An 18,114-nucleotide genomic window follows, 5' to 3' on the forward strand; every position below is an offset into this window, starting at 1 on the left:
ATGGGCAATAGATGGGAGAGGTTTGTAAAAGCATGGATGGCCTGGGAAACGTGAATAAGGAAAAAATTGTCACTATTTGTCATAAAACAGGAACCTGAGGGCCTGAAATAATGTTATTAGACAGAAATTACACAAAAGTGGCAGTCCTTTTCCAGGGAGTATTCCTTCCTTTGGAACACACTGCCACAGGAGGCTGTAGAGGCTAACAGCTGCAAATCCAGGGAGAAACCGGACAAATTCTTAGAAGATAAAGGCATCAGAAGCTATTCAACAGAGATGAGAATAAAGCCTCCAGCACAGAAAAATGCTAACTCCAGAGCCTGCGAGGGAGAAAGCATACGCACTGCCTGTTTCTACACAATTTGCTAAACATCCCCTACTGCTGCTCTCGCGGGGAGTTGCTGGGGATGCAGTCACCCTTGCGCTCCCGGCTGCAGGCACCGAGGACTCTTCTGAAGGCTGGAGGGTTTGCCGGAGCACCTTCTACCACAGAGAGCATTTGGCATCGTGCTGAATACAGACACCCACAAATCGCCGGGTCCAGGAGAGTGCGCACAGCTGCCAGCGAGTCAGGAGGAAGCCACGGATCTGTCTGCCAGGCCCATGAGCTGACACGGAGAGCGGACCGGCCAGGGTCGGCCACGGGCGGCTGCAGGCTTCATGTCTTGGGTGTCAAATCAGATGTGACGTTTCATTTAAGACTCTTGGCTGTTTTTCAATAAACGCCTCTGTACTGTAACAGCGACATAGCACTAGGCATTTCACTTGGCAGGGCAGTGTCCATGGTGTGTGGTTTGGGATGCTTGGCTGCCATGAAAGCGCATCTACTGAATCTAGATGTGTCTGCCCTATCATTATTTACACAACGTGATCTTATTGCAGACTGTCAACTCTCTCATTCTTACATGCTTCTGATACATTTCCTACAGGTGGCAGGACACAGCTTTCACTCTGCAACCTGAACAAAGCAATGCCTGAACTTGAAATTAAACGCTAGACTTTTTACAGAGCAGCAGAGCAGATGCTTCGGGTTGTGCACTCCTGAGTGGTGCTCTTTGACACAGCAGAAACACCTCTGTGTTTTATCCCAGCATCCATCCACATGGCTACAGACACAGGTATCAGCACACCACGATAACTTTTCACTATCTTTAAGTGAGAAATCTGTGGGACTCCTGTTCTGCAGGAAAACAGACAAAGAGAGAATTTACAGAAGAGCTAAAGCATCTTTCTTAATTCTTCTAATACTACACAAGCATCCTGGTACAAGAGGGAGTAATTTTCAGAGCAGTACAAACTGATCTTAAACAGAAAGGATAGATGAGCAAGCCCTTGAACAAGATTTCGAAACAAATTTCAGGTTTGATGAAGAACACATTCCTAGTATCCAAGAGCTGGTACTTTCCTTCATTGATTACTGCTCTAAACATTAGGAAGCTGGTAGCCAGGTCGATTAGACTGAAGAGAAACAAAACAGCACCCTGATGCATTTTGTCTTCACCACGACATATTCTTCCTCTATCCCTGGGTTTCTCTCTGAGATTCTCTCTCTGAATTTGGATTGTAAATCTTTTAGAAGTGAATGACAGTCACATTTGGAATATTTAGGTAGCATGGAAAGCAAGTGTAATTTCATTTGCCCAGTCTGTCAGAAGACAGTGCCTTCCTGCTGCTGCTTTTTCACCGAAAATACAAGCAAGCAATGAAAGGAGAGCTCTTCACTCAAAAGGATGTGACTGTACCCCCATATCGACCTATGAGAAGTCATTCTTTTGCTCCTGCTATCATACCCAGCTGCCTCCACTGCCGGCATATTCTTGTTTTTCAAGCAGCGTGCAGAGGTCTCCGTTACCACTTCACTGCCGGAGAAGCGAGTCACCTCACCAGGCCGAGCGATCTCTGGAAAGCTGGAGAAGTCACCTACAGCCTGATCCAGCCGCCCCACCACGTGCTTTTTGCTGCGTCTCCCACAGAGCTACCACCAGATCAGAGTCAGGAGCGCTCCTCTGAGCTGTTTCGCTCTTGGGAAGCTGATGGCTTCACCTACAGGATGCGCCGATTCTCCGCCGGCCTGAGAAAGGCGTCTGTCCGTCCCCACGCCTGTATCTCCAGCCCCAGAGCAAAGCATGGAGCAGCGACAGTCATTTGCAAGTGCTTCTCTGCGGCGGTGTTCAGGAGCTGCCTTCAGACGTCATTAAACCATCACGTTATTTACTCCAGACCTCCTTTATAAACCTCACCACTAAATAACTGCTGCTGGCAACACAGGTGTCTCTAAAGAACCACTCCCAGGCTACAACAAAGCTCAGAGCATCCTCCTCATGACCGTGCCCACAGTTGTTGCTGTAACGGCCAGAGTCCCCAGTGTGGCCCCGGCCTCAGCAAAGCACCCACTGAGCCCACGCAGCACAGTGAAAGCAGAGGGTCTCTACCCCAGAGGCCCTGCAAGGAGCCATAAGACAACAGATGGGGATGAAAAGGGAGGTGGAAAGCAGTGACCAGGCAGCAGTGCTCCACAGGACAGGCTGCAGGCTCTTCAGACAGCTCTCCTGCACGCTGAGCCATCTCCCTGCAGTCAGGCTCCCGCTGTGCATCCTTCTGTGACCGAGCACCCACCGCATTCCCCAGCACCCCTCTGCACTGTGCTTAGCAAGAACTGTTTGCCTGGTTCCAGGATGAAATACTCCGGCACAGGAATATCCAGAAGCCAGCACGGAGGCTTTGTCCTGCCCAGCACGAAGGAGCTTTGCAGAATGTTTTGAAAAAAATAATGAAACCGTCAGAGGATGGAAGACCACTGCCGCGTACCCAGGATGCCGCGGGCTATTTTTAATCGTTATTGCTACCACAGTAACGACACGCTGGGGTACCCGACTGGCTGAAACATTGCTTTTGGCCATGGGGAAAATGGTGCAGGAACTTTCATTCTGATTGCCTGGCAAAGACATGCTCAATAGACCACCTAATAAATCAGTCACCCTTCAAGCTGTGCTTCTGCTTCTCAGCAGATGCTGATCGATCCACAAGGAAAGGAGGCTAATGAATGTTCAGTTCTGTCCTGAAACACCTCCACCGGTAATGACACTTAGAACACGTCAGTGATTTCCACTGATGATAAGAGTAGACAAGCTGTGGTCAAGGATGACCTGCAGAGAGATGAAAACCACATTCTTCCAGAAATCTTTCACGTGCTAAAAATGGGGGATGCAGCGTCACGCAGATGTCTGTTTCTGTGCATGCCTGAGGATGAACAAAACAGCCAGAAGGAGATTTCTAACTTCCAAGCCACCCTCCTAGTACATACATCCTAGTCTGTGCTCACGCAGTCAGCTCCATGGGTTGCTGGAGCAGGGGTTTTCTTCAGAGGGGTGTTATGTAGTTGTGGAGCTACAAAGCTGTGCAAAGAAACCTCAAGCAAATGAAGCACAAACTTCATTCCCCTTCATCTACCCTCAAAGTGACAAATCAGCTCTCCTGAAACACAAGGCCCTGGAGAGGGGCCATACTCTGCAAGGAGCAGAACAACCTTACCAAAAACAGCATGAGAAAAATTCATTATTACAAGCAGCTCTAGGAAAGGGGAAACAAAGACAGGAAACAGTTGTTACCTATTACCTGTTTTGATAGAGACAAACACTCTGGAGACCAACTAGACTCACCCATCAATCTAAGTGATTTGAACTATAAGAGCATATAACCAATCGGCTGTATAAAGTATTAGTTACCAACCCTCGGTCTGTTGCAGTGCTGCTACTGTTAAGATGCAAAGTCAACATATAATTGCACAAACTCCTATTTACACCTTTTTTGCCTACAATACACGACTCCCTCCACTCACTTTGAAGCAGATGTACGAGAACATAAAAGTCTGACAGAAACCAGCCATACTGCTGGGAATTCTCACAAGAGAAGGAAAAAAAAGCACAACATGCACTCACCACCTACGACAGGCGGAAAGAAAAATCCCCTTGCAAAGTTTTTTAATGCCTCATAGCCCAAGGAAAATCTAGAGAAGCCTCTTGTACAGCATCAGTCTGGCTTACACCTTAGGATCTAACACGGGAAACAAGATCTTCTTTAAAAACTCACAGAATAATGTCAGTTTCTAACCATCTGCCAGCACTAAACACAAAATAAAAAAGAATTACAGCAGTTAGTGCACTACAGGGAAGCTTTGGATTCAAAAGGGGCTGTTGCTTAGGAAGCGGAAGATTTCCCCACCTCTTAGCACCTGTAAGCAGCTACCGTAAATCTTCCTGGTGTGGAAGGAACGGAGAAGTGCATGAAGATGAACAGCTGCAGACTGGAGTGGCAGTGGCACACAGCGGTGGGCGTCAGAAGCTCACGGTCTGTTGCCATGAATTTAGCTCAACAGTAGCTTAACGCTACTCACAGAAGCACCAGAGCCCCTGTAAACACTGGCACAAGACTAAGATTAAAGCCAGAAAATGGTTTTAGTATTCCCACCCTGGTATCCTGCACAATACAGGGACGAGTCAAGTATGTACCGAGGTAGGGAGTTTGCTCAGGCAAGTACTGAGCCTCCTCCATTTCGGCTGAAGTCAGTTCAAATTGAGAACACTCAGCAACTTGTCTGAGTGATCTCAGGAACAGAAAATGCAGCACAACAAGGGCTAAACCTCAGTTAAACCCTGCTGCCTGTCCACATGCATCAGTGAATTTACAAAGGAGAAAAAAGAGGAAGGAAAAGACTTGGTCTACAGACTAAATCAATAGGATTTTCATTTCACTTTCAAACGAGTTCCTAGAACTCAGTGACTGCAATGCCAGCCTTGCAAGACAGATGACAAGACCCTTGGTCGAAAGGGGGTTCTTAGAGGAAAGAGAACAGAGCTCTGCAAAGGTAGTTGCTTTCTCCAAGGCCAAACCACAGATGACTATCACAACAAGGCAGTGTTTTCTCAGATGCTTTATCCTCGTGGTAGCTGAGATGTTCAGAGGTGCTGGCACGTCCACGCTACCATTACTTGTTCAGCCTCAAACAGCAATAAACAGCCAGGGCTGGGATTTCATGAGTGTCCTGCATGTGTACAGGGACCACTAACACACCGCCAAGCCCCTGCATGGGTGGCCTCATTACTGAAGTAAGCCTGCTCAGCCAAGGAAAAGGATTCAGCATCCCAACACGTTTACATTCCCAGATGGAGTATGAGCTGGGCTTTTTCACACCCAGACCCATGTACATGGGGGAAATGGAGGAGTTGGGACATGTAAAGCAGTGAAGATCAAATTTTCACTGTAAATCATTATGCTCTTAGCAGCAAAGACATTTTCTTCACAGTCACCTGTAAAGTTTGTAGCAACACAATTACCACCACGCGGACAGCCTGTCCAGGGGACAGCACCTGCACTCCTAACCAGGACAGTGTAAAGGAGGCACAATTCTAATCAGCCAAATAGCAGGCAAAGGGAAGAGCTTCGTGTCTCCTTAAGCAATGCTAGGGACAGATTTGAATTAAAATTAAAGCCAGGCAACACGCACCTGATCCTGCATCAGTCACACTAAAACCAGTGGGATTCACTGAGAACTACTGCCACTTGTGAGCAAGTCAATACAGACACAGAGTAAAGCAAGGAAAACGCCTCCCAACACCCTACACTGATATTTTGCTCTTAGTGCCTCCGCTTCATAAGAAACAGTCTGTTGGCAGCTCTGAAAGAGCAGCCCAGCTGCTTTTTGTATGCGAGTCGCAGGGAGTCTGACAGCGCAGGACAAAGCAGCCAGGGCTCTCCCCGCCAGGCTGGGTAACACGGTCTGGTGCTCTGCACTACGCCTAAAACAAGCGGCTTTTAAGACTGATTGATTAAATGCTTTGGTTTCACTTCAGCAATTAATCTCAGCAGCCTTTTACTTCTTTGTATGCTGCAAAGTGTGAGAAATAATCCCTTAATTATTCCTTGCTCTCCTTCTCAGTCTGTGGTTTATTAAAAAATAACTGCAGTGCCGTATTGACAGGCAGGAACAAATCCTGCCTTCATCTCCCAGGCAGCTGCACCACGTTACGGGGAGGTTGCCCACCCCAGAGCCAGCAGATAGTTTGGTCCCTGTGGCCTGTCCATGAAAAGCACTTTGGCAAAGATTACCCATGGAGGGATCAGGTGTTAAGAACAAGGCTCAGGTTTTCCAAGCAAGCTGTGAAGATCCCGGCCCTGGATTCTTCAATTGCACTTTCCATTTCACATGGTATAAACCCCACCGCCCTGTTAGCCCTCATCCAACCCAGGAAAAGATCTATCCCTCTGAAGTTTATCCTATAGGTTCCCTAAACGCATACAAATGAGGCACCTTTTGTCGTTCTCTGAAATGTCAGTTGTTCTGTCAAGAAAGTGTTACCCAAACCAACGAGCTTCTCTGAGCATAAATTTTCTGTGAATGTGTCATTGACTGAAAAATATTAAACAAAGCTGTGATAACTCAGAAGGCTGCAAAGAGCATTTGGAAGATATAAGAGAATTTACAGAACTTCTACAAACTCAAGACAATAAAACGCTCATTGCTGGGCTAAAGCATCGCAGTCGCACCTAGGTGAGGACATGACACTTCCCAGGAATGAAGTTCAGGAACAGGGACAAAACAAACCTCTCTTTCAGGCAAGAGAAAATGCACACCAAATGCGTTCAGGCAACTGAAGAAGTGTCTTGATCAGCATCACGAGATACCTCTGCTGAACCAAGGCAGACAGAAGCCTTTTAACATCACACCTTTTCTTGAGTTTTTCCCACCTACTCTTAAAGTGACACTATTTGTCACTTTTTCCCCGAGGTAAAGGACAGGGAAGGTACACCTGGAGAGGGAATTAAGGTGGCTGCGACATCGGGCAATGATGGTAGATGACTGTCATGGGGCGTGCTGGGGGGAGAACACCGTGCTGACAGCAGGGATGGACCAGCACACAGCCACACAGGACACACAGAACAGGCTCAGCCTTTGCCCTTTAACTGCTCCCTTCTAAGCACTGAGACGTGCAGAGGTTTTGAAAGAAAAACTTTTAGAAGTAGTTTGCAAAGCAAGTTTAACGTTATTCTGCCTAGAAGGGGCTCTGTTCTGAAGGATGCAGAGAGCGTGCACCACGCAGTGCCCAGCACTTACCTGTGTCATAGTGAACTACCAGGGAACCGGAATGATCCCCGGTCTTCAGCGGGTGAAACTCCACTGTCACTTGCACAGCATCACCAATCCCAAGAGTCCCGATGGAGGGATCCACAGAGAAGGGGCTGCAACGCAGAGAAAGAGACACATCAGGGCTACTGTGGGCGATCCGGGGACTATACTCCTTTTGCAGCCTACTCCACTTCAGCTCATTGGGCAAGCAGGAAGCAAACAAACCACAGCTAGCAGAAAAAACAGAACATAGAGGATCAGAAATGGCGCTACAGACTCTCACTTCTGAAGAGATTCGGCTCTCCGAACATCCTGTGGTGTCAAACGACCTCACCTCCCCCATACTCTGCATCCCCATCTCTGCAGGGAGGCTCAGGAGTCCGACTGCTGGCAATACAGCCAGAGGATGGGTTCTGAGGAGCACAGAGAGGGTGAGAGCGATCTGCCTGCACAACCTGACACTGACTTCCGCAGGAATCTCTCTTTTCCTGCCACCTATAAACTCCACCTCAGGAGATGCAAATGTCAGGGCACTACCTGTCCCAGTGAGACTGCAGCCTAGCAATCAGACAGGAGGGAGAATAAGTGTCTTTCTGAAGACCAGAGAATAAATATGATTTAATTTGCAGAATTCATTTTTTTACCTTGAAAACATCCTAGTTTAGCCTAAGAAAGGGTGCATTTCGTCAGCATTACAGTGAAAGCTGCTCTAAGAAAAGGAACAATCAGAAAAAGCTGAATAAGTGCAAACGCAGATTAGAGCGATACAAGGACGTGGAAACAAGACACGGCAGGAGGATCCCTTGTACAGCCTGAACCGTTAAACCCCCGGCTACATGAAGTGCCATTACCAGGAGCACATCAAGGCGGGTTTAACAGGGGTTTTTCTGTGTATTCACAAGCACTGCAATCTGGGACTCTGGGTTGTCATCCAAGCTCGGTAACTGTTTGCTTGGCCCACCAGGCAAGTTCTGTGCAATGCACTGGAAAGAATTATGAAAATGTGTTGGGGTACTTTGGATTTAATATGAGCAATTATGATTTGTCACCAGGTAAACGGCTCTTGGCTGACAGACACAAAACTCAGTGCTTTAATGCAAAGGGACAAGCCAGGTGTAACACGCTTCTGCAGCTGGGCTTCATGGCTCTTCTACAGCCCCACTTAGAAAACGAAGTTATTGCTTTTAGTGCTTTGCTGGTGGTCAATTTGTCACCTTAAAAACATGCTCTGGAGAGTTTTACCATGATTAGAGAATGCAACACACACAAAAATACTGAGAACAACTGGAGCCATGCGCAAGCTGAACTTTGTTCATGTAAGTAGTGACAGCTGATGAAATTGCTAGAGTTTCTGCTCATTAAGGAGATGTCACTGCAATTAGGGGCCTGACCTGCTCCCATTACAACCATGGGAGCATTGCCACCGAAGCACGGGGCCTGCAATGTTTGTGTGCTGGGCCTGAGACTCTGGAGAGAGGAGGAAAGACAAGGCACCACCAGCCTCAGAACTGGGCTGTTCTACACGGTCCTGCACCCGCACTGATGGTCACTGACAGGACTGCTGCAGGTCTCTGCCAGGGCTTGGGTGGGATCATTGCCTGGTGTGGGAAAGGCAGAGATTTTGGAGTTTTTTTGGTTTTGTTTTTTGTTTTCCTTTCAGAAATGTTGCCAGAACAGAAAAGCTGCCAGTTAAGGGGGATCCTGGGCAACACTTCAGCACTACCTCCCATCCTATCACCTTCCTGCTCCTTCCCCATGTCTACATACTCCTGCCCTCAGATGGATGGGAATAACCCTCCCGAAAATACCTCCATCTTTTCAAATTGTGAAAGGAGGATCCAGCCAAGTTCAGGACTCGGTTCTCAGGGCTGAGAAATGGAGCACAAATCAGATACTGCCTGTCCTACATCCTACCCCACGCCGTACCCATGAGACAACTCTTCCTGCTGTAGTGGGAGCTCATTACCCCTCACATGGACCTGGTTCTCCAAGACCCAAAGATGCAAGCTCCATGGTTTAACTTAACTCCCCTGAATTTCAGTCACCATCACTAAGCTGTTGTCTGCAGCCTACAGATGAGATGCTAAGGAGACATCCCTGACACACTGTCACAGCCAAATGAAAACCACTGCTGAGAGATGGCACTAGCGGGATAGACATTGGCTTTTTACCCATTAAATGTGAGCTGTTCTTTGGGATAATTTGCATCCTGTTAGATCTACCCTTTTAATGAATCACCACTGCTCCTGAAAGACAGAAAAGATAAGGTTTGGAGGCTTTTTAATAGCTCGTTTTCTTCTGACATGCTTTGTAACTATGTCCATTTGTAGGTTTGCTTTGTTGTACGACATCTAGACTTTCACATGTCCAGATCTCCCAATGGCACCTTGCAGTCCCTTATGCAGCTTGTGTAAACATATCTAGCCACACCAACTTAGGAGAGACCTGTCCATCAGTACTTGCCGAGATCTTGCCTGTTATTGCCCTTCAGAAAGAAAGCAACACTAGATTCGTAAGCAATTTCATCATGATATATTTTGGCATTTACATCTTGCTTACTTTCACCAGGCAACAGCTCCCCATCTTGACAGCTGGGCATCCCGTGATGATACCAAAGGCCAAATACTCCTGACAGAACTGAGAAATACGACTGACAAGTGAATAAAGCTGGCAGTTCTGTGGCCCAGGCTCTCAAACTACCATGCTGCCTGTTCTCCTGAACCACACCTTTGGCACATGCAGTGTGCAAGGAGGCCGCAATATACTTCAAGTGCCATGGCATGTTTATCTCCTGCAGCCAACCTTTCTTTGGTCTACTGGGGCCTTATAAAATCATTTGAGTTTGGGAAAATAGATTTCATTACAAGCTACCTCCAAACCCAAGGAAGACAGTAAAATTACTGGTGATTGAATTGCCTCTTCTGTCTACTAAGATCTATTGCAGGGGAAAAAAAAAAAAAAAAAAAAAAAAAAAGGTAGTTTCATCTTGGCATATATTATTTTATAGTAACGGTATAACAACCAAACTCAAGCAATATATCTTTTCCAGTAAACCCAGCCTGCTACAGTCAAAGCATCCAAGACTCCATCTCTGTGCTAAAAAATCCTGTCAGCATCACGCAAGGTCTGTATTTCCCTCTTTCACTGCACCTAGGCTCAATTTTCATGTCCTTGGATGGTCTTTGCACGTCCTATGGGAACTCGCCAGTCTCACGCCTCCATGTAGCATATGGGTACTACAGGGAGGGATACAAGGGGGCTCGAGGCACTGTGCCTCGCAGGATAATTTCCTGAACCTTCAGAGCTTGGTGGGGACATTCCTAAATGGATCTTATCTCAGACTGATCCCCTCTAGCCCCATAGCATGGCACAGCACAACGTCAGCAATGTCAGGAGAAGGCAGTGCTGCACTGAGATCTGCTTCCAGAAACCCTTTTCAACTCGGATGTACTGGGATGACATTTATCTCTGTGAATGTCATGAAGCAGAAACTCGTTATCCTGCCTTAACAATGAGACAACAGGAAGAGACTTTCTCTATTTATACTATTATTACTTTTTATTACCATGCTATGCAGCTAAGAGCTGGGTATGGACACGCAGAGGGAGGAGAGCACGAAGCCAGACTGCATAACAGGGAGTGCTTTGGTGGTTTTCTCCCTCCATGAAAAGTGATCAAATATGCGGCCATGCTTCTGGTAGAAACCATGGCAAGGGAGAGCTCCAAACGGGAACAGCAGAAGGATGCTGAATTGGCCCCATGGCTTCACTTAAGAGCTCTTCCCTGGAGGGAAATGCACAACAAAAAACATCAAAGCCTTTAGATAAATGAGTAACAGGCAGGGAAAGTCATCATGAAGTGACCAGATGCAAGAGCTGAGGGGAAAGGTTAGGACTGGAGATGGGCTGAAAAATGCACGGAAGGTGAAGGCAGACAGGTTATGCTTGATGCCACAGAGAAGGAAATCCAGAGAAAAGCTGCGAGGAAACGTGGTATGAGCAGCACGATGGACTAGGAAATGGTGACATCTGCAGCTGACTTGTGAATGGGCAAGAGCCTGAATATGCTCAGGCCAGAAAACACAAGTTTAAATTGTTTAGATAGAGAATAAAGGACACAGAGGTCACTTGATGGATCGATAAGCTTAGACAGATCTCTCACTCCCTTCTACTCCACTAATCCTCCTCCTCCTCCTCCTCCTCCTCTCACATGCAAGCATGTATTTTTAAATACTCTTTTAAGAGTATTTAAAAAGAAATCTGAATGAAAGTCAGGGCAACTTAATTAGAATAAAATGCTACTTATATTCAAAGATATAAATCATCTGTTTGAAATTTCAAAGCAGCTTTCAAAAGTTTATCATGAAATGGAAGAGATGGCAGATGCCCTCAGCTGACAAGGGAAATCATATCAGCTTCCCATCCCTGTACACATGCAGTCCAGTTGTTCAGAATTTTTTTGTGTGTAGTTTGAAATAAAACATTTGCAATGCTTCCCATTTCTTTATTGCAAATCTGGGCGGAAATATTTGCTCAAGCTCAGAAACTCTTAAAATCCGTATCAAGGAGGACTCGACGTGCTGTATCACTCAATAGGAGAGTTGGAGAGTCCATTGCAAAAAGATGATTACTGAGATTTTACTGAGTATTTATTTTGGTGGCAACAGCTAGATCTGGAAATCCCAGAGGAAAACTGTGCAGTGATTTACAAGTTCCTGCCTACGTGTTTCCACAGGGAAAAGAAGCAGCCTCCTTAAACAGCATCCTAGAAGCCTGCTTAAATAGCCTTGCCAGGGTTTGGTGGAAGCTCCTCTTGAACCCTCATGTTTCACAAGAGAAAAGTAAAGACTGGCCTTTTGAGCCCTGTTTTCCTGGAGAAGAAGTTGAAGCAGCTCAGGTGCACCAAGTCAGACCGCTGGTCTTTGCTGCATTCTTGACCTCAGCTCCTACACCAAGGCCTCCGGGACCAAGCAACTCACCACGAATTACCAGCCAACTGAACCAGTTTCCCTGCAGCTGCATCACCCTCTCCCATTCAGCCAACTGGGAAACCGGGGGCTGTCTTCTGAGACCAGAAGGAGCAGGACAGGCTGTCCACAACACAACTCATGTCAGGCATTTGGTTCGGGACCACCGGACCACCACGTGCTCGCAGCTCCCGGAGCATGGCTGTCTTTGGCCGACACTGGTATGGAACCACTTCAGAAGGCACTCGGGATCAGGAGGTTGCAAGCTGGATACTTACAGATTGGAGCACTCTCCAGGAAATCTGGGAGAGAGAAAGCTCTAGAAGAAAAGGCCCCCAACCCATGCACCAGACACTTGCTGCATCTTTTGCCTGTGCCCTCATTAGCACGCTGCTTTGGGGCTGTGGTGCAGTTTTTAAGCCAGTGTCTGCTCATCTCCACCTAAAAGCTCATTCTACTTAATATTTGGTCTCACGGACCAGACCAAACCCACTGGAAAACAAAGTTCCTGGCCTTTGTCAGGGCCTCAATACCAATTGCTTTGATCTACGATTTCTAATGGCACTTGCATATAAAGACACAGCTGCTGGTAAATTCGTAAATGTCTCTCTCACCAGCTCACAGCTTGCCCATCTCTTAACACTGTGTTCGGTCTACAGGAACCGAGCTCCTAGAGCTGTTGCCTGCCACGCAGCATCTTACACAGCCCAAGGGCAGCCAGGCTGCCTTCCTTCATGTGCTCTTTCAGTCTAATGGAATCGGTCTTGCGAGATGCTCTGTTGGAGACACCACTGCAGTACAAAACCTCGCTGCAGCACGCAGACTTTTATCACAGGTTCCATCATACTTAAAACACTATAAGCAACAGCAAAACCCACGTGTCCTGCCCGTTTCCAGCTACAGCCGCAACACAGCAGCTCAGATGCTCTGGTTCCTTGTTGTTACCAACCGTGTTATCATGCAACAGTGTTTTGCACAAAGAAGACAAGCTCCTTTACCTCTCAGTGCTGATGCGGTAGCGAGCCTCCCGGTTACCCACGTTGCGAACCAGCAGAGTTTTCTGGGAGCTGTACTTGACTGGACAGATGGAGAAGTTCAGCTCGTCAGGGAAGTCCAGGATAGCTCGGGCACCTACAGCTCGGATTGGCACAATAAACTTTTCCCGTTCTGTGATGCAGGTGAGCTGGTGGAAATAATCCTGCAGGGAAAGAAACAATCTCAGCACAGTGCATTTTGTACCATCCCATGGCAGAAGAAAAACTGCTGTTTTCTATGACTCTAACAGTAGCATCCAGTAACGTCAAAGGGCTTTTTACCTTAGGGACCTTTCATTCCTTTAGTGTGACTTGAACAAGGCTGCTAACTTGCAAAGAAGAAACAATCCCATGGATTCACCTGCTTTCACAGCAAGCTGGCAGAACCTGACGAAATTTTCTGATACTTTGATTCAGAGGCACCAACATAGAGCAATTTCATGGAAGGGATTACAGCAGTAACAAGAACCCGTGATCATCCCCACCGCAGATTGATGATCAAAGGCTCCACTAAGCACCCACTGTGCCACAGTACTAACTCCAATCCCAGCAACACAGTGACCTCACTGATGCTGGCCAGGGAGGGGATGCTCAGGTGCCTTTTCAAAAGGACTTTGCCACGTGCACGACCAACACTCAGTCTTTGGTGAAATATTTAACAAGCTGGACATGGGAATTGTTTTAATGTCAGGTGAGTTTAGGGTAAGTGTGTAATTCCTACCCTTTCCCAGAGCAATATAGGGACAAGGCTGGGGTCACACACCCTTAAAAAGCTATCTGATCCATCTCCCAACCGCAGAACTGGCTCAGCTCTACACCCAATCTACTCCTGCAAGATGTCTGACAAGTACTTAAAAGCACTAACAATTCCACCCCTGCCCTCGGCAGCCTATTCCAGCTCTACACTAGACTTTAAGAGTTCTTCCTGTGCCTAATCTCAGGTACATGAAGGCAAGGCTAAAGCAACAAGGATTTGGCCTCAGAGACAACCATGACCTTGAGAGAGCAAACTGCCTCTCACCATTCATGCACAGGCGTTGCGTGCCGAGCCCCCTCTCCAGGGACGCCCTGGGACGCTGCATCCTGTACAAGGCTGGACTCAGCTCTTCAGAGTGCCCTGACCTTCAGCCACGCTCCGTGACCCACCAGAATGGGACCTTGCACCAAGCTGAACAAAGCCTCAGGCCAAACCGGGGGAAAGCCAAGGGAAGAGGGGTGCCAGGCAGAAGCTGGCTGTGCAGGCCGCTGTGAACCCACAGTCCTGTGAGCATCTGCAAGCTGAATAACCCTCCCGTGGGAGGAGATGGGGGCTGCAGATCTCCACTGCAGCACTGCCCTGCCTTACCAGCTCTGCTAGGCATTTACTTACAGTCTACGGGTACAGCTGGAACCAATTCACAGCCTTGTTTTACTTTGCAACTGCAAACCCTTAGACGGTTTCAATCCAGGTTTCTAAACAAACATGCCTGGGTGAGAGAGGGGTTGCATCGCTTCCACACTTTAAAGTTTCTTTTTAGACCCACCAGCTTCAGTCTACAGATTTTCATGAAAATACAACTTCATCCTTCATACAACTCCTCTCCCAGTTTCAAGGAAAACACCTGTCACTGTACGATGGTTCCTCTTCTCCTATTCACCTTCGAGAAGCAATAAGTTACAAGCTCAGGCCTCTGAAGTATCACCACTGGCATTTGAATTTCACCCAGTGAAATTAAAGAACTGCTTGTGTCTCAGAGGTGTCAGTTCAGGCTCTTTGCAAGCTCAGGTTAACGTTAATTACTGTCACAGTGACAGCAACCTTCACTGCCCAGCACACCAGCAAACGCAGGGGGCGGTTTTGCTGTGAAACCAACCCTAAATACCTCACTGAACCCATTGCATCAGACAACTGCGAAGAAGAGATCCTTGTAGCACAAAGTAACGTAGCAAGTCAAGCAGGGAAAGCTCCCGTCTGAAACCAGGATATCATAAAGGCTGGAAAAGAAGGGCCATTAAGAGAGGAGAGACTGGAGGATGAAGACAGCTTCCCATGAGAAAGGGTGGCCCTTCTCCTGCCTTCCTCAGCCACCAATTCACAGCAGGCTTTGAAATTCATCACTTGGCTCCAGGTTCATTTTGCACAGGGCCATTTGCCTTGATTTTCTGCCCCTTTCCTCCCCTCAAAAGTCATCTTAAAAGGATACTTGGAATAGCTTCAGTGTGCTACCAAACATCTAACAGCGCCCGACTGAATTCTGATTTCAGTAATGCAATAACTCATCAGCCTGTCATAATTTACATTAACGAGCATTAATTCAGTCTCCACTGAGCAACAGTAGTGAATTTGGCAAACCTTACAGACTGAACGTGTATTGCTTGAATATATTGTATTGCTACAGCAAAAAGAGCGAGAGGACAAAACAGAATAAGCTGTGCTATGTATTCATATGCTTCTTGCTTCCTTCTTCCTTTAAGATAATCTATTAATAAGCCAAAGGACACACACAAAGGTAGGTATTCCTGTCTATTGCCAGTCAGTTCCACGATGCTTTCCAATTAGGCAGAGACTGTCAGACCATAACGCAAGGACACCCGAACACAGGGTGGCACGAGAACAGCCACACTGTGCAGCTGAAGCCCTAAACCCGAAATGTGTACAACAGAAGCAGCAAGAGTAACTACCTGGAAACGCTGACCCACAGAAAAATTAATATTTCTTATTTCTAAGGAGAGTGCCAATAAACAGAGACATGTCAGCTCTTTATTTACCTTCTGACAGTCCCATCCTGTGGCACATTCCCAAATGACTGCAAGACAATAGGAAATTGCTCATTTTTCAAGCAAGCGCTATATGGCACGTGGCATTTCAGCCACTAACAACTCACATGGTCCTTTTATTTAGGGCTTAGCCACAATTTTACTCCCTCGAATCAGGAGTGACTTTGCTGAAGTCAGACTTACCCCAGGGAAGAACAGATTCAAACCAGCTCCACAGCAGGAGTGCCCAGCCCTGGCAGAGGGGTTTGTACCTGCGTCCCAGCTCACGGGGTTATCCACCCTCCCTGCAGGTGATGGAGCAGCAGAGGGGCAGAGCCTCTTCAAAGGCAGCGCTCGTCAGCCTTCCACAACTAACACACAGGTGTTCTGCGTGCAAGCCACTGCCAGCCCAACGCAGGCGGCTCTGCAGAACCATTTCCCAAAGCCTCTTTGCTGAGGGGTTTTCAAGGCGCCGTGCACCTCCTGACTGCACTGTTGACCCGTTTCTAGCTGAGCTACGGCACTCTGGTGCTTCGCTGGCCCCACACTCCATCAAGTACGAGACAAAATGCTCAATTTGTACAAAATTCTGATTCAGCTGTATAAATCCCCACGTGCTCCTCGCTGAGCAGCAGGCATCCCTCTCCCCATGCCCTGCACAACCCCCAGTGCACCAGAAACCACCGGAGTGTCGCTGAAGCTCTGCTGGCAGAGCTCCCTGCTCCATACACTCGCCAGTTCAAGGGCAAGACAAGGGACAAAGTATTGGACATGGGGGTTCTGAGGGTTCTCTCACCCCACTTGTGGTGATGTTCACGTGTTGCTCTGCTGCCTCTCTAAACTCGAAGAGCAGCACTTTGCCCTTCACGGGCACCAATATACCTCTGCCACCCCCCAAAAGTACACTAATTAATATGAATAAATCAGAGTTTGAAGGCACCGGTGTACTTTGCAAAGCCTACCTCAATGAGATTAAGCTCTTGTGTCACTTGAGTAGTTTCGAGAACTGCCCTAGGACAACAAAATTTTAACCCTAATGATGTGAAATAATTTCTCATCCCTCCAAAGGAACACATTCTTACACAAGCATGGGGAGCTAGGGACCACAGGGCATTTTCTCTTCAGTTTTCTATATCCGTGCCGTTTGAGGATAGGACAAAGTGTTAAATTATATCTAAGTAGCAAGTGAAAGATGAAAAGCAGGTAGGCCCAAAGAGTTCTTGCACCGCTGGCCCGGTGCAGAAACATCTGCTGACTCAAAGCTGTCCCCTGGCCTCGTCTCTCCAACAAAGCCATGCGAAGGACAGTGCTAAGAGGTAGCAGGATGGTGGTGAAAGGACTCAGCATGCCTGTCCTTGTTTCCCTGCAGTGCTTCCTCCTGTCCATGCCAGGTATTAAATTCTTCTGCACTAACAAGCCTCCAGATAACAGCATTGACCCTTCACATCACAGCACTGAGAATCAGACCTGCCAGGGCCACAGCACTGACGTGCAAACCTCTAAGCAAAGGCACGGCGTGTTTGGCATGGAAGAGGTGCCAGCTGACAGAGCAGCCCCAGTAACACGCGTGACGGCCACAGCGCAGGCTCTGGGTAACGTGTCTGCCTGCAGCTTGTACCTGCCCGTTTATTCCCCTATGTGCTCGTTCAGGCAGATGTCTCAAAGCCACCTGCAGCCCAACAACCTCCTGCCGAGTTAGGGACATCTAGAGCTCAGTGTGCCTGTGCCAGGCTGGCTCCCTGCCACCTGCACAGCGCTCCCTCTGCCCCAGCCTCCCAGCTGCATCGCAGACAGACAAGTGTCCTCAGGGACAGCCCAGCTGCAAGGCTTGAAAACAGAGGGGATGGAAAAGCACCATCTTTGCTCCAGTCCAGGGTGAGGCAGGGAAGTGGCTGCCCGATGGGAAACAGAAAAGCTCTCTAGATCTGTTTGTTCCTCTAGTATTTTCCACAATAATTAAACCCCTACTGTTGGGATGAGATGGTCAAACATCAATACCCCACCCTGCCGTTTTCCTATAGTTCCACATGCATCTTCCCTCAGGAACACTCAAGGAAGCGCAGGGAGGGAAAGCACAGCCCGTCAGTCCCTGCTGCAGCAGCTAACAGCATCCTAACAGACCAGCTGCAGACTGCCCGACCACAGCCTGGAGCAGACCCCACAGCAGGCTGTGGGCTATAACCAGTGCGTAAAATCCGCCATGACTTCAGACATAATGTTCTACTGTCTCGCTACCGTGGCCAACACGCGAGGAA

The 18,114-nt window shown here is 47.8% G+C and overlaps 1 protein-coding gene across 1 annotated transcript in view; it reads right to left on the bottom strand.

Moving 5' to 3' along the window:
- The window catches only part of LOC141963915 (hydrocephalus-inducing protein homolog), a 109,628-nt gene that overhangs the window by 79,687 nt on the left and 11,827 nt on the right, over positions 1–18,114 (bottom strand). The window contains 2 exon segments of the mRNA XM_074913650.1: positions 7,112–7,236; positions 13,088–13,287. Coding sequence (XP_074769751.1) covers positions 7,112–7,236; positions 13,088–13,287 — 325 coding nt within the window.

Source organism: Athene noctua, chromosome 9 (genome assembly GCF_965140245.1).
Source record: "Athene noctua chromosome 9, bAthNoc1.hap1.1, whole genome shotgun sequence".
NCBI classification, from domain to species: domain Eukaryota; kingdom Metazoa; phylum Chordata; class Aves; order Strigiformes; family Strigidae; genus Athene; species Athene noctua.